Here is a 23795-nt window from a genome sequence, read left to right on the forward strand (position 1 = left end):
GTATGTTTTTGACATCTTCGTCTAGTATGAGATAACTGTATTTATGTGGGTTTGTCTCTGTGTCCTCTATTCTGTGCCATTGCTCTACCTGTCTAGTTTGGTGCTGGTACCATGCCGTTTTTGTTACTGTTGCTCTGTAGTATTGTTGAAGGTCTGGTATTGTGATACCACCAGCTTTGCTCTTCCTGCTAAGGATTGCTTTGGCTATTCTGGGTCTCTTATTCTAACAAATGAATTTCATGATTGCTATCTCTATTTCTTTGAGGTACATCATTGGGATTTTAATTGAAATTACATTGAATTTGTATAATACTTTTGGTATGATGACCATTTTGACAATATAAATTCTGCCTAACCAAAAACATGGGGGATCTTTCTGTCTTCTAAGGTTTTCTTTAATTTCTTTCTTTGGTGCTTTGTAGTTTTCATCGATGAGATCTTTTACCTCTTTTGTTAGCTTGGTTCCTAAGCATTTTATTTTTTTTGAGACTATTGTGAATGTGTTTAGTTTTCCTAATTTATCTTTCAGAGGATTCATCACTTATGAATAAAAATGCATTAGATTTATGAGTGTTGATTTTATATCCTGCTACTTTGCTGAATTCATTTATTAGTTCTAGAAGTTTTCCGGTGGAATTTTTGGCTCCTCTAAATATAGAATCATGTCAAAGGCAAATAGTGATAGTTTGAGTTCTTCTTTTCCTATTTATATCTTTAATTTCTTTGGTCTAATTGCTCTGGCTAGTGTTTGAAGGATGATATTGAATAGAAGTGGTAAAAGAGGGCATCCCTGCCTTGTTCCAGTTTTGTGGGGGAATGCTTTCAGTTTTTCTCCATTTTGAATGATGTTGGCCATAGGCTTAGAGGTAAATGAGAACAATGATACAACATATCAAAATCTCTGAGATGCTCTGAAAGCAGTACAAAGAGGAAAATTCTTGCATGGAGCACATTCAATAAAAGTAGAAAAAGTCAATAATTAAATGACCTAACTAGCTCAAAGCCCTAGAAAAAAAGAACAGCTCAACACCAAAAATAGTAGAAGACAGGAAATAATTTAAATCATAGAATCTATTTTGAAAATCTATACTCCAACGACATAGAAAATCTCGAAGACATTGACAGATTTCTACAGACATATGATCCACCCAAACTGAATCAGGAGGACATACACAATTTATTTTTACTTATTTATATATTTTTTAAATTATTTTTTTAGTTGTTGATGGACAAAATGTCTTTACTTATGTTTATGTGGCTCTGAGGATCGAACCCAGTGCCTCACACGTGCAAGGCAAGCGCTCTATCGCTGATTTGCCCCAGCCCCGGACATACACAATTTAAACAGATCAATTTCAAACAATGAAATAGAAGAAGCCATCAAAAGTCTACCAACCAAGAAAAGTCTGGGATCAGATGGATTCTCAGCAGAGTTCTATAAGACCTTCAAAGAAGAACTCATTCCAATACTCCTCAAAGTATTCCATGAAATAGAAAAGGAGGGAACCCTCCCAAACTCATTCTGTGAAGCTAATATCACTCTTGATATCAAAACCAGACAAAGACACATGGAGGAAAACTTCAAATCAATATCCCTAATGAACATAGATGCAAAAATTCTTAACAAAGTTTTAACAAACCACATATGAAAACATATTAAAAAGATAGTGCACCATGATCAAGTGGGTTTCATCCCAGGGATGCAAGGTTGGTTCAACATCCAGAAATCAATAAATGTAATTCACCACATCAACAGACTTAAAGTTAAGAATCATATCATTATTTAAATAGATGAAGAAAAAGCATTTGAAAAAATATAGCACCCCTTCATATTCAAAACACTAGAACAAATAGGAATAGTAGGAACATACCTCAACATTGTAAAGGCTATCTATGCTAAGTTTATGATATTTTTATATAGGCTGTTTTTGGGGATAGTACCTATTGCCCATATTAACAGTCTTTATTTTTTTCATATGATCACATATAAAAATAAACACATACATGCAAAAGGTATACTATCCTATTTTTTTTTTTTTCTTTCATAATATATACTGAACTGGAGAAGTGCTAACCTATTTTTTTTTCCCCCAGTACTGAGGCTTGAACCCAGGGGTGCTTAACCATTGAGCCATATCCCCAGCCCTTTTTTATAATTTATTTAGAGAAAGGGTCTCACTGAGTTGTTAAGTGCCTTGCTAAGTTGCTGACGCTTGCTTTGAATTCATGATCCTCCTACCTCAGCCTCCCGAGCTACTGGGATTACAGGTATGCGCTGTTGTACAGGCCCTAACCTGTTTTTAATAATGATTATATATTACTCCATGATATGGCTGTACTGTAACTTATTCAAGACGTCCATGAAGTTCATTCATTTTCTTATTTTTGTCTCTATGAATAATGCTGCTCATAGAATCTCCTTGTACCTATTTCTGTAAAGTAGGACTTCTTTTTTTTTTTTTATATTTTGGGTTTTTTTAGTTGTAGGTGGGCACAATACTTTTATTTTTTATGTGGTGCTGAGGATGGAACACAGGGCCTCACGCATGCGAGGTGAGTGCTCTACCACTGAGCCACAAACCCAGTCCCAAAAGTAGGGCTTTTATTTATTTTCCTGCGAGACAGATCTTCTGTAGTGGAATTGCTGGGTTGAAAACGTATTGCTTACTGTCAATAGGCACAGCTGTTGATTTATTAAAAGTATTATGGTTCTTGCCACCTCCTCAATAGATGTCAGTACTTTTCTTGATTTTTGAACAGTCTGACAGGTAAGAAGTTTATGTTTCATGTTTAATTTACTCTTCACAATCACTAATAAAGTTGGTATTTTTTCATACTTTCATTCATCATTTGAACTTTTTCTGTGACCTGCTGATTGTAACTATTTCAAATAGTTCTTTTTCTTATTAATTTTAAACCTGCTTATATTATAGATGTTAATCTTTTATTAGTCACATGCCTTTTAAATAATTTTTCTAATCTTTTAATTTTCTTACAGTTTTTTTTATAGGAAAAATTTAAAACTTTTGACCACTATGGTTTTTATAATTTACCATTTTCCAGTCTTGTATTAAAAATACAATAAGCCTTAACCTCTAGGTTATAGAAATTCTGTTTTCTTTGCAGGTAATTATTGTTTACGTTTTAAAAATTTTGAGCTTAATTTCTTTAGAATTTATTTTTGAGTAGGATGTAAAAAGAGTGAAACTTCATTTTCTTCCATATTTTCATACTTTTAAGGATGCATCAGCACATATGCTGTGACTGGTCGTGTGTAGTACTACTAGTGGAAGGAGATGGTAGCTCTGAAATTACATGAATAATATTTTGCAGCCTAGCTCTCATTTACTATCTGCATGACCTTGCTCAATTATTAGATTTCTTTGAGATTTGGTTTCTTCTTTAAAATGGTGATATTTTTATCTGGCATTTTGCAGTATTAATATATAAAATCATCTGTGCAGATAATAATATCTAGTGTTACAATGATTTATTCTTTAACCAAGCAGCATCTACTATATAATAGTACTTTAAAATGATGTTGATTTCTCTTTCCTTCACTTTGCTAATTGCTTTGAAATCCCTAGCTAGGCACAGTTGTGCATACCTGTAATCCTAGCAGCTTGGGAGGCAGAGGCAGGAGGTTCACAAGTTCTAAGGCCACCCTGGCAACTTAGTAAAACCTTATCAAAATAAAAACTAAAAAGGGCTGGGAATGTAGTTCATTGGTAGAGTGCCCTGAGTTTCAAATCTATTACATTTCTTACTATGGAGTCATTTCTAGATATTGTTACCAATACCAGCTCTTCCTAAACTATGTAGGAATGACTCTTGACCCCACATATGAATTCAAAATGGTGTTTGAGGTATAGTGTATTCATCAGGAGATATACAATGACCTATTGTATGTATTTTTAAAACAAATTTGTTTGTTATTCAAATACAGTAGACTTACCTTGTTTTTAAGGTCTGTTCTTGAAAATCCGAAAGATAGCTTTGGAAATGTCGCTCAGTAGTAGAGTGCTTGCATAGCATGTGGGAGGCCCTAGGTTCAGTTACACACTGGGGGCAGGAGGAGACTAGGTTAAAATGAAGATGAGATTAAGTTTATGTAGGACTGTATATGTATATTTTATTGTCAATAAAAATAGTGTAAATGGGACCTAAATTGAGAAAGTGTGAATGAAACTTAATGCCTTTTAAATTTGATTAGTATGGTATAACTTTTATTTATCATCTGTTGATAGTTGGAACCTTTTCTTGAGGTTTCCAGCTATGTTCCTGTAAACTTTTTTCCAATTTTTAGGCAGATGTACTGGGAGATTTGTATTTCTCCTGAGCCTTATGCTGTATCCAAATTTCAGTGGTTTTCTGATTTTATGATCAGAAGTTGTTGATTCTCAGTGCCAGTTTCCACAGTAATTTAGAAAAGCCCAAGTACCTATGTTCACTGTTTAAATTTAGAGTCTAGAGGAACCGGCTACCAGCCTTGTGACCTAAATAAATAAATAATTTAACACTGTGCCACAGTTTTCTTATTTGTAAAATGTAGGATAATAGTTGCTGTTTCATAGGGTAATTGTGTGTTAAATGACCTCATACATATTAAGCCATTATAGTATTTTTTGGCGTATAATAGGAGTTCTGTTGAATTTGTATTATTTTGCATTGTTTTGTCCATACTAATATTATTTCTTAGTTTTGTCCATACTAATATTATTCCTAAACTTCAGATAGAAAGGCTTAACATAATTTGTTGAGGAGAGACTTAACAATAGGTAATTCATGGGGATATAAAAGCAATCCCTCTGAGTTAAAATAAGTGAAACAGAAGCCTAAGGCAGAATGATGGAGAACACCAGTATATTTGCTAGTTTGTGTATATGTCCGTGTGCTTGTGAAAGTTTATTCTACTTAATTCTCTAAGTGAGAAGACTTTTGTGGGCTTATTTAGGTCTAACAAAATATTCAATCACAGAATAATTTTCACAAATAACATGTAATTGGCGTCTTTTCTTTAAAGGAAAATTATCAGTACCACAATATTTCTCTTATTCCCTAATTCTTGAATTAGTAGGCAGTCTTATTGCTATAAAATGGTCATAATGTTGATATTATTAAATAATAATTTTGTGTCAAGACTTGTATTCCAATGTAGAATAGATTGAAATCTATTTACAGTTTTTTATTTTTTTAAAAATTCCTGGTTCAGTGATATTTACATAAAATTGAAATCTAGTTCTAAGAAATCTTTTTGGATTTTTTTACTTATGTGTGATAGGAGATGGATGCTGCATGATGGATTTGATGAGGAATTTTTAAACGTTTGTTATAAAGTGAATAATTCATATCTAATAAATCACAGTCAGTGCAGCTGTAGTAGTGCAGGAAGTGGTTTATTCTCCGGCTTCGTTGGTGTACTTTCTCAATACGTGTAGTAAGTAGAAGTTTAATTTTTTTTTAGATTTGGTGAATGATTTCTTGTTTCAGATAGTTTTTCTATTGAAAGTTTAACACTGGTTTCTTTGAAATTTTGAAAATTTAATTTTTGTATCTATATGTACTAGTACATTGAAATCCATTTATAGGAAAAATGATCGTTGGCAAAAAATACTACCTGGAAAACCCGTTTTTTAAATTTTTATTTTTATCTTAAACGTTTTTTAAGCTTAAGGTTTTTCAATCAGAATGACTTTAAATGGTGAATTTCTCTCATTAAAGGAGTTCATTGTGAATTTATTTTGAATGTTTCTAAATTGTATAAATATATTTAAAAATTTCCTCCATTTGAAAGTCACTCTTCTGCAATGTCAGGGTAATCTATTTTCTTTTTTTTTTTTTTTTTTTTTTTGGCAGTGTTGCAGTACAGGGGATTGTATCCAAGGGCATTCTACTAATGAACAATACCCCGCTCCTTTTTATATTTTATTTTGAGACAGGATTTTTCTAAGTTTACTTTATTGGTAAACTCTAGTAAACATTTAAGTAAGAAATACAATCAACTGAACACAAATTCTTCCATAAAATAGAAAAGGTGAGAAAACTTCCCAGTGTCTCCCTTATGCTGGTATTACTGTGTTACCTGAGGTAAAAACTAGTGTTTTGTATTAGTGTTTTCACATCCATGTGTACTATTCAAATTTTATTTATTTATTTATTTTTGGTGGCATCGGGGATCATACCCAGGGTTTCTTGCATACTAGGCAAGTGCTCTACCACTGATCTACACACCTAGTCCCTACTCAATTTTGAGATTACTGAGTGCCACAAGTTTACTGTTTAAAATTGTCCCTTATAATATTGTTCACATTTAGTTGTATAATTTTGTGAAGGAAAAAAAAAAAAACAAACAAACCTTGATTGTTTTGATTGGAGTTAAAAACATTATTCCCTAGACAATTTTCATTTTGTAGTATTCTTGTTATGTTGATGATAGTATTAAGATGATAATATTTTGCATTTGGTGTCATTTAGAGAGTAATCTTTAGGTATGGGAGTAAGACTCTTACTGAATAGGCTAAGTATTTATTTTTAAAAAAGAGATAATAAGGGCTAAACCATAAAAGGTCATCTGAAGTGTTCAGTTATCTTTTAGTTATGAACCTGAAACCAGTCTGCAAGAGGTAGAGGTGGTTATAGGTTGCAAAGAATGTTAAAGTGGCATGGCAAATTGTTTAATTTACCAGAGCCTGACTCCTGCATCTTTAAAATTAGTTTTATACCAGGTAAGTATTCTTAGTTTTTTTTTTTTTTTTTCCTGTCTCATGACACCTGAGAGAAAGAAGTGCTTGTCAATATCATTGTCTCCCACTGACATTGATTTTCAAGGGGGAAGGAGCAAAGATGTTTCCGTTCTTTTTGTCTTCCTACTCCTCCCAAGATGAGATTACCTAGATTAGAGAATGTTACCTTTTTTTTGTGTGTAAAGTTACACAACTTTATTAAGTATTTGGATGTCTAGTATATGCTAGGCACTGGATGGAATATTGTAGAAATAACTTTTGGAGCTCAGGTTTAGTTGAAGAGGTAAGACATCTATATTTTAATATTTTCTATATTTTATATATAGAGAAAACAATATACTCTACACAAAGATATATAACAAAGTCCTTTTCTTCCATATTTTTTATTGGTGCTTTATAGTTGTACATAATGATGGGATTTATTACATATTTTTACATGCAAATGATATAGCAATATAATTTGACCAATATTATTCCCCATATTTCCCCCTTCCCTCCCCTCCTGCCTTGCTCTGGTCCTTTCCCTCAACTTTACTGATCTCCATTCAATTTTCCATGAGCTCCCCGTTCCCACCTTTCATTTTGTTTTGCCTCTCTAGTTTCCACATGTGAGAGAAAACATACAACTTTTGACTTTCTGAGTTTGACTTATTTTGCTTAACATAATATTCTCAAGTTCCATCCATTTTCCTGCAGATGTCATAATTTCATTTTTTATGGTTGAATAAAACTCCATTGTGTATATATGCTGCGTTTTCTTTATCCATTTGTCTTGGTGTAATTTTGATACCTTTAAACAAAAAAAGAAGAAAAAACAGTCTTCAGAGTGCTTCATTTCTGCTGGCTTTATGAGTTGTTAAGGACTGGCCCTTACAACAAAGGCCTTTGATAGTCGTGTCAAAAAGTTTTTTGACCTGAAGCTATCATCTTTTAGCAATTTGGGATTATTACTTGTGAACTAAAGTTGATCATGTTGTGCTGTGATGTGTGCCTTAAAACCTAAATATCATTTTCCTACTTCCTAAAAATCACCAGAAGTAGAAGATCAGGAAAACAATATCCAGGTGTTTATTATTGGAGGAAGTATACCTTTGCCTTCTATTTTCCTACTAGAAATTAAAATTATATTAAATAGAAACTTCCTTTGTTAAGCAGAGAATAATGTAACTGCTAGAATGTAACTATATACAGCATATTCTTGAATTTGAAATACAAACATTAAATATAATCAGAATAATTAAGTTTAACATTAACTCATTCACAAGTATCTGAGTGGGTATTAATAATGATTAGCTTCACTAAACTCACATACTCATGATCTTGACAAAGTGTTTTCATTTTCTAAAGGTTCTTGACTAGCAGTTTTTTGCATATATTTAGCTTCAAAATGATCATGATTCTGTCATCTGTATGTCCTGAGGAGGTGCAGCCGGAAGACATGGAGTGGAAAGGGGAGGATGCTTTGTAAGTAGGTTGAATAGAACAACAGCAAAACTTCCACTAATCATCCATGTGGTCTTGGAGATGTCTTTAAATATTCATCTGTAAAGTGGTAGACTAGACCAAATAACCTCTAAATATATGGCCACCAGTTTGTACAATGTATGAATCTTGACTTTGCGTAAGGGCTCCACAAGAAAAGCGAATGCTTATTTTCTGACCCCCTCTTTATTATTAGTTTCTTCCTAGGCCACCTTCTCATCCTTCATTTTCTGAAGGCTGTCCAGGCATTGAGTCTTAATAGTGCTCACATCACTTCTGTAAACTTTATTATTTATTTTATGTGGATTTCTATCTTTATGTCCTAAAGGAATCTCAGATGTAGTGTGTCCGTTTCATTAACAGCATCTAGGTTGTCGAGGTTCCTTTTTTTTCTTTTTGCCTTCCTATCTTTAAATCATCAATATGTTCAGTGAATGTACTGTCTCTCATGCATTCTCTTGTTCATTTTCTATGCTGTAGTACTTGTTCAACTGCAGTCATAGTACTTGTGGTATGCAGAACTCTCTTTAATTTCCCTTTCCTCCCATCTGTTTATCTTGATGTCAGTCACATCTGTTAGAATGAAAACTACCTGAAAACAGTTATTAATCTTTGTATTCCCAGTGCTAAGAACATATTATAATTTAACCTGAAACACTATAAAGTTCCAAGACAATGTCTAAGCAGTATTTAATAAAATACATTTTTTGGCGGCAGTCCTCATCCACTTAAGAGTTAAACAGAGTTCTTGTATGAACTGCTGTAATTTTGCACTGAATCACAGAACTACGAGAAGTAAGGACATGACCAGAAGACTTCTCCTAGTTCCCTGGAAGGTGTTTAATATTTGGTAATGGCATGACCATCCAACCTTTCTTCCTTGGCAAAAAAAGTCTGAAGACTGTTCTTTATTTCACCCTCCACATCCATTTGTGGTATCAAGGGTACCTGATTTTACCTTGTAATATTTTTTTTTGATATTCCTTTCTTTGTCCCATTGTTTTTTTTTTTTTGCGGTGCTGGGGATTGAACCCAGAGCCATGTGCTTGCAAGGCAAGCACTCCACCAACTGAGCTATATCCCCAACCCCCATTGTTCTTATTTTAGGTTGATCCACAGAATTTCTTACATATATTTGTGTAACAGTTTTCTAACTACTTTCCCTTCAATCTTGTTCCCACAGTACATTTTCCATTCTGTGATCAGAGTAAGTTTTAAGTGCACAATATGGTGCTTGGTCACTTGGTGCTTCCATTCCTTACAGTCCCTTACATTTCAGAATCAAATGATCCATATGATGCACATGGCTCTGAATGACCTGCTTTTTTAACCTTTTGTCTCACCACTTACTTTCCTATGTTGCACCCCCACTGGTCTACTGGCAGTTGTATGCTTTCTATCATGCTCCCTGATTTCCTTTCTCTCAATATAGATGTTTTCCTCTCCAAGACTTACTAGCACTCTTGAAGGACACTTCCCTGGTTCATCTAGGATGGGTGGGTTAGTACCTTAACCAGTACTCTTATTGTGCCTGCATTATTGCAGTTCCCTTGCTTATGTGCTTGAGTTTCTTTAGGATTGGAATTATATTTTATTCTTTGGTCTTTTTATCCCAGTACTTAGCAAAGTATTGCACAGTTGGCATTCTCTCCCTTCCCATCATTAATAAATGTGATTTTCAAAGAATAATTGTGTCTTTAGGTTCCCCATGATGTGAACATTAAGTATATGCTTGACAAGTCTCTAAGCATTTAATTCATTAACTCATTTATTTGTTCAAGCATTACTATTTTGGATACTATTGCTATTTTACAGATGAGGGAATTTAGGAACAGAAAACAGTTAGATTGATTTGAGGCCATGTAGAGACAAGGCCTGGCTTCAAACTCTGGGTATATGGCAGCAAAGTGTATATGTTATCTACTTTACTAACCTCCAGAGCCTGGTGAATTGGCTTTTGATATGGTGTGGTTATTGGGGTCTCCAGGAGAGCATGAAACTATGCATATAAACTTACACATACTGAATTTTGTTGCTTTTTTACACAGAGGAAACAATTCTGTGGTCTTTACCACATAGGCTCAATAAATCTATGCTAAAGTTGACTTCTGTGACTCATGCATTATCAAGCCTTGACTTTCTTGTATTAGTTACCACAAATCTTTCTATGATTAAATTAAAGCATATTTTTCTTGAGAGTAATGATATTTGCCTACTAGAAATAGTGTGAGCTATAGTCCTGTATCTGAGAAGATGTTTATGTCAGAAAACTCCAGTCTGCATATGGGAATAGCAAGGAAGAGGAAGAGATAGAAACAAATTGGGTCATTCTGCAAAGTACTATGTATGGTGGATTTTTTTCTTAATATATTCATTGAATTAATTTTAGTGGGTGAATGAGATGATGAGGAAAACCCTAGTAGACAGAAGAGGTAGGTGGATGGTTAGATCAGCTAGGAATGGAAAGCAGAGAAATGTCCTATCAGTTGCACTAGACATGCGGTACTAAGGGCCTGAATTAGGTGAGAAAGGAGAGCACAACTTTCAGAAATGTCTATGAAACCTTAATTAATAGAATTGGCATTAGTTGGTAATTAAGATTTTGAGAAAAGGAATTAGAAATAAATGACCAAATCATGCTCAGTTAGATAGGAAAAGGGTATTAAGGATTACTGGTGTTGTGGGCAGGATGATTAGTTTAGGAGATGACTTATGCATTTGAAATATTGGTTTTTATATAATATGAGTAGTATATTTTTAATTTTCTTGCTACTCTTAAGAACAGTAGTTCTCAACTTGATGTAGTTTTGCTCCATAAGGAACATTTGGCAATGTCTAGAGATGTATTTGGATGGTGCTAATGGGGCAGAGGACAGTCCCCAACAACAATGAATTATCTCACCCTAAATTTCTGTAATGCCTAGGCTGAAAAATCTGCCTCTAGAGATTATTAGAGATGATATGATGATTGCAGGATAATTTATCATGAAATTTTTGTCTGGTAAGAGGATATATGTTCAAAGAAGTCACATTTACAATTCCTTTTACTTTTCACCTTCATTTCATTCCTTTAAAAATTTATCAGAACATTGAAAGAGCTGTCAGGAAATTATGTATTTGTTCATATATTCAGCATTCAGTGAGTATGTGTGGATGTTAAACAGTGTGTAAAATACTTTGGTTGTTGAAGTAGAGCAAGGTAAACCACAGTCGTCCAGAAGCATCAAAGTCTAAAACAGGTGGTTACTTCAAACATGAAACACAACTGTTAAGACTTGCAGCTTTACCATAGAGCATTCTGAATATAATTATTCTTGGAATAATTGATTGGATAAACTTTGTACCTTTGTTTCAAAGCAGGAGGTTTTCAGTGGGTGCTTTTAGTAGTATGTTCTGTTCAGAATCATTGATGGAAAGATCCAGGGTTGTGGTAAACTAAGTGTCATTGCTAAGAAGAGTTTTACCTTATAGCTTTTAAGAAAAACCAAGTGTCTGAAGATTAGTATAGATATGTGTTTAGCAACTTAAATTGCTTTAATATGTATGCTTTTCACTTAAAATAATTTTAATTAATATGTAGTCATTACAGAATTGAAATATATAAAGCCTGAAATGAAAGTCACATTTTCCCTTTCGTACCATAAGTATCATGTTTAGAAATAATCATGTTTAAAAATTTACTTCCCTGCTTGTGGACTTTTTAATGCTAATAATAAAGTGTCATAGATCATTGCTATATAATATGGTTATTGTTTATTACACTTGATGTGCCATGGTTTTCTTTTCATGCACCTAGGTCTACTTGAATGTTTTGTAATCTTTTTAACAACAGTAAACAATTTATTCATATATTGTTTGCACAGTAATTGTTATTATATCTGCATACATACATAAAAAACATACATAATATGTTTTTTATTTTATCAAATTTTTTATATACTTGCCAGGAGTAGTCAAGCTACACTTGCCAACAATGTCAGCATCCTTCTCCCCTGTCCCCTTGGCAACACTAAGATGTTCATAAAATCGAAATACTTCTACTTATCCCTACTTCCTTCTCCTCTTATGTCCTCCCTCTTATCTCTCCTTTTGTCATTTCTTCTCTTTCTCTTCCTCTTCTTTCCTTTCCCTCTTCCCCTCCTCTGACATACTTTCTTTGACTTGTGTTTCTTTGACCTAATCTATTTATTGCTTGCTTTCTTTTTAAAATTTTTATTCTAGTGTGTAGGAACTCTGTTTTATAATGTATATTGGCCTCTTTTATTTCTGACACATTCTTTATGGTATCTTTTAACAGAGAAATTAAAAAAAAATTATATCAAATTTGTCAGTCTTCCATACCCGAAGCTTCAATATGTTTTTGCATTTTTCTTTTTACTTTATGTTCATATCTTTAGTCAGTAAGGAATTTATATATGGTAAATCAAACAATGCTGAAGTCTTCTAATGAATTGTCAATATTCCCAGTACAATATATTGAGTAACCCATCCTTTTCCTACTGATTTGAAACACTTCTGCATATGCCAAATTTCTGTTCATAAGTATATATGTAATATTTATATTTCTATTCCTATATGGTTTCCCTTATGCTCAGTTTCTATATATAAAAGACATATGAACATTTTCCTACATTTGCAGATGTACTGTTTTTATTTATTGAGCTATTGTCCTTTTCCCAGATTTTAGTTTTCTCCAGCTATATAGGAGGTCTTGATGTCTGGTAGTTCAGGCCCCCATCATTATTCTTAATTTAAAAATTGTATTGGTCATTCTCTCACATTTACTCTTCCAACTGAACTTCAGTATCAACTTCGCATGTTTCCCCCCACAATAGTCTCATTGGATTTGTACTACCACATCATTCTTTTTTTGTTATGTACTCTTGAAATTTATTTGCATGACACTTAAGCAAATAAAAAATACTGGGTTCAAGCAAAGGTAAGGTGCTTTGTGTTACTATCTTTCTGTGACAGTACATGTTTATTCTAGCATTTTTTGCCCTGTAATAACCTAAATTATTTAAAAACCTGGAATTAAATGGGTACAGAAATATTCAAACTAAAAATACTGTAAACATGTTCTGACTGACCACAAACTTAAGCAATTATTTTTGATCTAGAATTTTCCTCCAAGGATTTTTATAAATAACAGTTAGATAATTGTGTAGGGCAAAGGTCTGATTTTTTTTTAAAGTTTTGTTTGATGATATTTTTTAATGCTTTCACAAATATGTGTATTACGACTTCATTGTGAGGAAGGTGGCACATTTTGTAGAGGGGATTAACTTAGTCTTTGGAATATTTAAGAACTAGTTCAAGGTTCATGTTCTGTGAATTTCTAGTGGCAGAGCCTTAGATTTCAAGCCATACCAAACTAATTAAAACTGGTTGCTCCTGTTTGGAAGAGATCTATAGGATATAAATGGGATCTTAGGGCTAAAGCTTAGGAAATACCTTTTTAGTGGCTTGGAGAAAGTGAAGGAATTATAGAATGATGAAATATGGCAGAATGTTTTATGGAGAAATTGTCATGTATAAGTACATATGGATTTTTCTCATTTAGTCTTAATTAATTTGGCCTTCCCTATTTCTAAAGTTTCAGTAATTAGCCTTCCTAAGAATATTTGATACTTTGCTTTATTTTATGAGAAAAGGAGTCCTTGAACATAAATCTATAAAATGTTTTTAAAAAGGGTACTTTCCTTCAAAACCTCAATCATACAGTCTTTAAGTTTATTGAGGCTCAATTCCAGATTTGATGAAACACCTCCTACTGGAATGGTTGCCACAATAGTTTTGAAAGGGCCAACTAGGGCCAAACAACTAGGGTTAAACGCCTGACTGGTGAGGAGTGTAGAAGGCGGACCCCCATTCTGGCAAATATCAAACTAATAAATTTAGAAGTAGCATTGGTTTTCTTGTCATTCTTTGCTCAGAGAATGACCTGTTCTCTCTCTGTCTTGCATGTGCTTTTTGCTTGAGCCTTACTTTTGCTTATAAAAAAATTCTCTTGCTGGGCCAAAAAAAAAAGAAGTTTATTGATTGTTGCCTAATCTTTTTCAGAAGTATTGACGATTGATTCCTAAAATTTGACATTTTTCATCCTGTTTCTGCCTCTTTTAAATTTTTTTGTCAGATTAAATCTCATTTTTCTTTTTTTCATTTTTTCCCTTTTGGTGGTGTTGCTGGAGATTGAACCCAGGGCCTTGCACATGCTTGGTAGACACACTACTGCTGAGCTACATTTCTAGCCCCTCAAATCTCATTTTACTTATTAAACTTTCCATAATTACTCAGGTATATACTTTGATTTTTCTTATTTATTATAATTCATGTTCATGTCTCATGAAGCTAATACCCATGAAGCAAAGGGTAAGGTGCTTTGTGTTCATAAGCTCTTGGAGAATAGCCACTGTGTGTGACTTGTCTCCCTCCCTCCCTTTCTCTCTTCCTCTCTGTGTATGTCTCTCCCTCCCTCTCTCTCTCTCTCACTTTTTAATTTGGCTATGTCATAGGCCTCAAGGTTCGTATCCTCTGGCAAATTAACCCCTCTGAACCTCAGTTTCTACAGAGTAATATAGGAATAATTATACCTTCTGCACAGTTATTATGAAGGTTAAAAGACCATGTAAAGCACCTGGCAGAAGAGCATAGAGAATGCCTATAGCAAGTACCAGGTTGACTTTCTAGAACTCAAATATCTCCAAACATTAGGAGGTATTTGGTATCTATTAATTGCAAGAAATAGAGATTAAATTGAGAAGGTTTTGCCTGAAGAAGAGATCTAAGATAATTTATAAAGATGATAGAGGTCAGCTTGTGGTTGCAGAATTTGAACCCATGGGAGTTAATCATTAAACTGTTTCTTGAATGCTTATTATAGGCAGAGCACTGTGACATGTTCAGTGGACTGTGTGAACATATGTGTCAGGTACTTCCTGCCCTTCAAAGAGCTAGTAGTTTCATATTGAATGTGCTTTAAGACCATAAGAATAAGTCAGAATAAATCATGTGGATATGCAAGTAGAGGGTTTCATTATATTCAGGTGTCAGTAACAATCATGTGATGCTGTAGAGATCCAACTTTGCATCCTTTACAAAGCAATACTCATTGAAAAAGAACCTCAGGACAAGAAACCTAGATCATTTCATGCTCAAGAGAAAACCCAGATCTTCTAACTAGATTTTAGCCCCAGAAAGGAAGCACTGGAGCCCTGGAGGAAGCAGCTCATCAAAGGGTAACCACGAGGGACAAGGTGGCAGTTTCTAATTATACTTTGCTGCAGAGATAAATGGAGTATGAGAATGGTGAACTAGCGGGACAGGCGGGTAATTTGGTGTAGGTACAGACCCTGCCAAGAAGGTGAAATTATTTGACTTTTTTGTCCCTTGCTTCTTTGTCAATAAAACTAGCAAACTAAACTGAATCAACTGAGTAGCTGTTATTTCTTTTGGAATGAAAAGTTTAACAAATGAACAACTTTCTATTCAACTAGGGACTAAACACCATTAAGCTATCACTCTTCAGGATGTATATATTTTGTCATAATATGATGGATGGAGTTTGCATGGCTTTAAGGGAGAACATTGATAGTTTTCCTTTGGAATAGCACACTTTGATGTTATAGTGGCCTGTTTGACTTAAAGGTTTAGGAGTTCAATACAAATGTTCACAGAGCTGGAAATCTTAATTCACTGCATTATATGAAGTGGAAACTTCATATACTTTATATAAAACTTCAGAGGAGCGCTGGTGACATGGTATAAATATAAGGGTTTCATGCCTGTCCCTGCAAAAGAATAACAAAGAGGAAACTGAACTTAGTGAAATGAACTACTGTAAGGTAACAGCTAACTAGTGTCAGGGCAGGGACCAGAATCCAAGCTCTCTATTTCCCATCCAGTACTCATTTCTTCTTGTCATATTTGAGACTTACTGAAAATTTGGTACTCTATTTCTTGGGATTGTTATACAGTGAATGAATTTTCAGTTGGTTGGGGAAGATGAGAGAGGACACTGTAAACATTTTACAGTTTTTTTAAACATGATAGATTTGAATACTTAGTGTATCTCCTAATGATTCATGACCAGTTATTTTAGTTATTAATTCCTTTCTGAGCTGTGCCACTAAGTCTCCCTTCCATCCAGTGTAGTGCACATCATGAGGAGGACTTTGTAATGTGGTTGAATAGTGAAAGCATATCACATCCCTTTTACAGCTCAGTGAATAACTTAATGAACATGTTTTTGATCTTTGATGATGGATAATATAATTAATTTGAATTAACATGCTTCCAAAATAGCCAAAGCCAAGGTTATCTGGTAAACAGAGGTACTAGAGTTGGACTTACTGAACTCTTTGAAACAACTTGCAAAATACTATGTGTATGTGCATTTTTCTGTCAAGAATATCCCATGAGTTTTGTTAGCTCTTTAAAGGATACCCAACCTTAAAAAAACAAAAAGGTTTAGAAACCACTGCTTTAGTGGGTGTTGTTCAGATGCATAATGCTGGCTGCTTTTTTTTACTTCTACTTAACCAAATTTTTGAAATGCTGTATCCTGGGTTTGATGTCCTATAGATAAAAACAAACAAACAAAAGCCTTATTTATTGCATCATAGAAATATTGCTAGATCACAGTGATTTTCTCTCTGCTTAGAGACCTTTTATGTCGTTGGGTGATCCACCCACTTTTTTAAAGTCAGAATTGGAATATTTAATGTGCTAAATATTTAAGTGGGGAAAGTTTTTATATGAACATAGTTGGAAGAGATTAAAAGTGAACCTGAATGTGAAGTTGGAATTAGTCCTGTAGAGCCTGGATTGAGACTCCTTTTATTGTTTCCTATTCTTAAAACAGAGGCCCAAATCCACCATGCCTCCTTCCCTTGTTTTACTCAATTGGGAATTCCTTTTCTCCCTCCTATCTGCATACCTACACACTCACCCACACAGCACTCACACACCTCATCACCACACCATTGTTATCATGTCCTAAGTATCCTCCTTCCTTATTCACTTACTCCTTCACCTTTGTTTTAACTCTGGGAACTGCTTTTTCTTGAAAGGCCAACCACTCTATAATTCTCAGTCTATTTTCTTGTTTCATTTCATTTGTATCCTCTCAAACCTCAGGGAGATCAACTTTATTCTCTTTCCTGCCCTTCTAACATCATTATTATTCCATCCTTTTTTTTCTTCCCTTAATCTCTGCTTCGTTGAGGTTCAGGTCTTTTGCCTGAATCAATGTTTTGTTAGCTCTGCTGCAGTCATCTGCCGAACAACCTCACGACTCCTTTTCCTTATCCTTCAGACTTTAGCTGCTGGCTTAGTTTTCTTCTCCATCCTCAGCTCTGCATGGTCATAACTTACTCTAGTGCATCTATATGGAAGTCACCACATCTATCTGAAACAAGTGCTTGTTCCTTGACAGCTCCGTTTTCTGTGACCTTCACTTCTCATCAGCAATTCACTGTCTCATACCAGACCTTTTCACCTGTTTACCCTTCTACTTTCTCTATAGTATATCAGTAGTCTCCCTTTTCATTTCATTTATCCAGCTTAGATTTCACAGTCTCTAAAAAATTTAGTAATTTATTTGGTGGGGGTTATCTTCAGTGACTGTTGCTTTATCCTGTTGCATGTTGGTTAGAACCTTAAACCGTTTGCAACACTATCCAACACTTGCCCTAAATTTTATGTTCACACCCATTCTTCTTTGAGCAACAGTTATTGAAAACCTTATTCACTTTCCAGATCTTTCTACATTTCTCACCCAACTTCTGTCACTGCAGATAACTAGCTGCTATGTTAAAGAGAAAATAAAAGCAGTCCATTAGGAATTTTTATCTCCCAGTTCCTAAACATGCACATCTGCCTTCTTTTGCCATAAAAGAGCCTTTTTCTAATCTTAGTTTCTACCTGTTCTTTAGACTCTATCCTTTCCACCTTCTCAAAAATTAAAATATTGATGATCTGTTCCTCATGTGTTTAACTGATCCCTTTCAGTTTTATCTTTTTCATTAACTTGATTCCACATCTCCTTTCTATCATTCTGCATTTCTTGCTTTCCAGCCAGACATCTTTAAAAAGAATCATTTTTTTCATACCAACCATAGAAATGAAATCATATACCCCATTTGTGTACAATGAATCAAAATGCAGTCTGTAAAAAATTAAAAGCTAAATAAAATAAATTAAAAAATAAATAAATTAAAAATTTAAAAAAATCAAAGTTCAATTGGTGGAAAACACATCGCTGGAGAAAAACAAAAGAATTGTGTGGCCAAATACATCATTTCTTTTACTCTGTAGCTTGCTTATTCTGCATGTTGGATTCCAAGATTTGCTTTGTTCTTTCGGCCTTACCATTACTTTGTAAATCAATTGATTTTATTAAATTCTTTCCGCAAATAGAAAAGAAAAAAAAATCATTTTTAACATCTACAATCCCTTGCCTAAATCTTTTTGGGCCAGATTTGATTCAGATTTACAAATCTTTTTGGATTTAGAAAAGCATTACCATATATGTACCATGTGTGGTGTTAATTTTTCCAGTGGGTTGTAGAGCAAGCACCTTATAATCAAATGCATTTGCTATTTCTGCTCTGAAATGTGTAGCTTTTCACTTTAAGTAGGATAAATAAGGATTGTGGATAAATAGTCTCATTTTAGTTATTTAAGTTATAAAGAACTTCCAATTTTTCATTGCTTGTGGATTTTGATGAGAGGTAGTGGATATGTACTTCTGCTTCTGTTTTCTTACCTTCCTTCTGTTTTTTAATCTGTCTGGTGTTTACTTTCCCTTACTTCTTTCAAATGATTCTTGCTAATTCAACCAGTGACCTTTATATAGAGAGGTCATTTCACCAGTGAATGTTCAGTTTTCTTCTCGGTTGACTGATTGGCCAGCACCCTCAGATCCTGGTGATGCCAACTCCATCAAACACTCTCTTCCCTTAGCTTCGTTGGTACTACCCTTTCCTGGCTCTCCTTTACCTTGCTGCAGGCTATTATCCTCCTAGGACCACTTTTTTTTTTTTTTTTTTTTTTAAACTACTCTCTCCTTTGGTGATTGTGTTGCCAACTCCCAGTTAGATGTTAATGAATCACAAATGTATCAGCTCAGACCTCTTTGAGTGTGATCAGTATGTTAAACTGCCTGCTTGACATTCCCTTTTAGAGATCTCAGATGGACCTAATCTTATGATTTCCCATGCCCAAACTGGTTGTCCTTCCACTTTTTCCTCTCCTTTCACTTTCCCCCTTTACCACTTGCTTTTCTCATTTAAGTGATATTTTCTGTAGAACATACATTAGGGTCTTTGGTATTGCCTAAAGGGCGTGCATGGCTCACCCTCCTTGCCTGTCCAGCTTCTCTTTGCTCCCCTTCTGCTTTCACTCACTCTGAAGTACCATGGTTTCTTCTACAGGGTCATTTTAATACAAGTTACTCTATTGAATATGCTCTTCCTTTGTATGCCAGTTAATTTCTTTTTTACAGCTTAGCTCCAGTTCTCACTTTCCTAGAGAAGCTCTCTAATTCATGTGTGCCCTATCATCAAATTTTTCTTTTTTGTTTTTGGAACTGGGGATCGAACCCAGGGGTGCTTAACCACTGAACAGCATCCCCAGCCCTTTTTTGTATTTTATTTAGAGATAGAGTCTCACTGAGTTATTTAAAGCCTTGATAAATTGCTGAGACTGGCTTTGAACTTGTGATCCTCCTGCCTCAACCTCCCAAGCTGCTGGGATTACAAGCATGTGCACTACCATGTCCCGCTGCCCTATCATCAAATCTAAGGGTACTATATATGAATTTTTTTTTTTTTTTTTTTTTTTTTTTTTTTTGTGGTACTGGGGATTGAACCCAGGGGCACTTAACTGTTCAGACAATCCCCAATCCCTTTTAAATAATATTTTATTTAGAGACAGGATCTTGCTGAGTTGCTTAGGGCCTCACTAAGTTTCTGAGGCTGGCTTTGAACTTGCGATTCTCCTGCCTCAGCTTCTGGAGCCACTGGGATCACAGGCATGTACCACTGCACCCGGCACTATAAATTGAATTTTTTATTGACACTAGTAACAGTATTAATTTTGCATTTTTGTAACTATGTAGTATGTTTCCCCACTACACTTAAGTTCTCTGAGCACAAGCATATATCTGCTCTTATTCACCTTTGTATTTCTAGCATAGTGCTTAGCATGTAGGAGGCAAACAATAAATATTTTGAGTGAGTTCTGGACATTGTCCTTCTGAATTAAGTAGTTTCTATATGTTTACCAATGTAGAAATGCATTTTTTCACAATTTTATGTATATTCAATCCTGATGGTACTCCTTGTGGAAATTATAAAGATACATTTTTTAAAAAATTCAAAAAATTATATAAGAATCAGATATACATTTGATCTAGTTCATAATTTCTTTTATGTTAATTCAGTTTTCTAGAGCAACCTCTCCCCATATTTGTAGTTTCTAGATATCTTACTAAGTCTAGTGTATATAAGGAAAATACATGTAGTTTTCTAACAAATTGAGTAGACTATCAGCTTGTTCATCAGTTTATAAATCTCACAGGGTTAAAAATAATTGAGCCATCTGCTAACTGCAAAAACAATTTTAGTGTTTTTAAAGTGTGTGGTAGGAGAGGGAGTAAGATGGTCTAGGTAAAATGTCAGAATAAGGCTCAGTGCAGAAACCACTTTGTGACCTCTTACTACTGAAACTTAACAGTCACTTCAAAATTAGGAAGAGATTTGGTGGAGGTTAAGCAAAGGAGAGTCTTGACAATGGGGTATTTCCCAGAATGGGGGTGATAGAATTTCTTTCAGCATTTGTATCTCACCAATTTTTTTTTTTTTTTTAGAGAAAAGATATGTTTATAAAGACAAAACTTCTGTGAAAATTGTCATAGTATATAATTTATATAACATGTAATATATATTTCTAGAAATTAATTTAGCCTTTTATATTTTACTCTTTAATTAGGAAAATCAGTAGGATCTCAGTCATCTCGAAGTGAATCAGAAATTGTGCCAAAAGTTGCTAAAATGACTGTATCTGGAAAGAAGCAAACTATGGGATTTGAAGTACCTGGGTAAGATTTTAAATCTCTCTCCCCACTTTATGGAATCAATATTGTGTCCTATTAGTCTATAAGAAAAAGAATGTCTTTCAGTTTTACATAATATAACATCGACATTGAATTATTCCATATCCTCAGTATAACAGTACAAAGAGTTGGGGATGAAAAATTAGGCTTGAATTCTAGCCTTGACTGTGTGTATTACTCCATCTTACTGTTAATTTCCTTACATAAATAATTTATATAGATTTTGTGAAAGCTAGCATGTCAAGGTAGGGAATTTCTTCTACCATTAGATGGCGTAGGTAATCATGGTTTAGGGGTTACATGGAGTCAGTGAATCATAGAATCACTGATTTAAATCTTAATAAATAAAATATTTAAACTCTTTTAGATTTTCTTATTGAATAAAATGTAATATTGTAGGAAATACATAAAATGAAACACACCTAGAATTTCAAATATCTACTGAAAAGTGATAGTAAGTCATAAATTACTGGCAGCTGTTCTCTATTTTTTAAATATCAAGTCTCTATAATTCTTCCAGGAGTCTTTATAGACAAGAAAAGTGAATTGCTTGAGTCTCAAATGCACTGTTTAAAAACCTCTTAAAATTTTTTCAGATTTTCCAATCATTCCGTGTGTCTACTTTTACTTCTAAATTTATGTATTTTGCTCCTCTAAAAGAGAAAAAAATCTCAGTGTGTCCAGATCTAGGACATAGTAAGCATTCAGTATATATTAGTTCAATGATTGAATGAAAGAAAAAGTCAGTTTTTATTTTGAGTAAGTTTAACCTGTTAAAATAATTTTGAGTTGTGATTCAATTACAGAAGCTTAATGTATGTCTTTTTTCTCTCTTAATTGGGGTTGAGTTCACATAAATACTCTTTATGTACTTAATGTTTTAAATGCCACTTAATCCTATTGTGTTAGTATTTCCATTGAGAAGGAGAAATAAAGTAAAAAGAATATACAGTGTCCTAGGAATTTTATAGTCAATGTAGAAGGTTTCAGAAGTCTTAAAAATAACATGAAGTAAATGTTAGAGAATTATATTAGAAGTAGATGCTTAGTTCTGTGAATAATGATAAAAATAATGGGTAATATAGATAATTATGCAAATAGTTCCCACCTCTGTACTTTATAGATATTATAAAAACAAATTTGGAAGTACTGTACAGGTTAAAAAAAAGCCCATGAGGCAACATTGATGGTGGCCTATGGAAGAAGTCATCAAAATGTCATTTATTACAGATTAAGGTACTCAGAAATGCTTAATAGTGCTGAAGGCCAAACAAGCTATACTTTCATAGACATTTTTGAGATTTATAATAAAGATGAGTATTTTAAGATGTTCTAGTTTAGTCTCAAGAAAGTGCACAGAAGCATAAGAAAACACTTTTTAGTCAAGATGTCAGTATTATAGTTTCCCAATTGTTTTTAAAACAGTACAGGATAGTTAATATTTTGAGAACTAAATAGCCTTTAAGATGTTTTTGTTTTGTTTTGGTAATTTTATCATTCTAAGCACTTTTGTATCTATACAAATCAGTAGCTTAAAAAGTCAGTCTTTTTCTTAATATTACAGCAGACTTTCTAGTTTCATAGGCTTAGTTTTGTGTCTGAACATTGGGAATCAAAGTCTTTGAAAGAGTGCTTAGACAAATGTTTGCTAAATATGTTTAACTTAGTTGAAATGATAATTTAATATGCAGTATACTATAAATTCATATATAGTTTTAAGGTTAAAATACCTAGTATAAAACTACAAGTTTGGTTCTTATTTAAGCTTTGGGCTAATGACATATATCACAGTGTGTTCACTGTGATAAGATCATTTCTGAGAGAGTGGATTAAGATATAATTTAAAAATAGAGATAATTTATTTAAGTTTTTCTGACATCTGACTTATGAGACAGCAAGTAATGTATGGTACAGAATAAGTATTTCTTTATTCAGAAATGGAATGTGAAAAATTTAGAACATGTAGGTTATTTAACTTGAGTTCAGCCTTTTTGTGACTCTTCAAAAAATTTATTTTTAGTTGTAAATGGACACAATACCTTTATTTTATTTATTTTTATGTGGTGCTAAGGATTGAACCTGGTTCCTCACACACTCAACTACAGTCCTAGCCCTTTTTGTGACTTTTTTGAAATTGCAAATCAATCTTTGGATAAACATAATTTCTTAAATGTAGGTTTTGTGGGGTTTTTTTTTTTTTTTTTCCTTTCCTTATTTTTCATTTTGAGACAGGGTCTTGCTAAGTTGTCTAAAGCCTCCCTAAGTTACAGAGGCTAACCTTGAACTTATGATCCTCCCGCCTCAACCTCCCTAGTTGCTGAGATTATAGACATGTGCCACCACACCTGGCTCAAATTTAGTTTTAAAATCTGAGAAATAAGTCTATCAAAAATCACGTTCACAGATATGTTAAATTTGCTTGGAAACCAAAAGTCTCTAAAATAAAACAAAGA

General features: G+C 33.7%; 1 protein-coding gene across 1 annotated transcript in view; it reads left to right on the forward strand.

Moving 5' to 3' along the window:
* HBS1L (HBS1 like translational GTPase) overlaps window positions 1–23795 on the forward strand; it is an 89439-nt gene that overhangs the window by 34705 nt on the left and 30939 nt on the right. Inside the window, 1 exon segment of the mRNA XM_079147111.1 lies at window positions 21219–21327. Within this exon segment, the coding sequence (XP_079003237.1) occupies window positions 21219–21327 (109 nt within the window).

Source organism: Sciurus vulgaris, assembly GCF_902686455.1.
Source record: "Sciurus vulgaris genome assembly, chromosome: 7".
Lineage (NCBI taxonomy): Eukaryota > Metazoa > Chordata > Mammalia > Rodentia > Sciuridae > Sciurus > Sciurus vulgaris.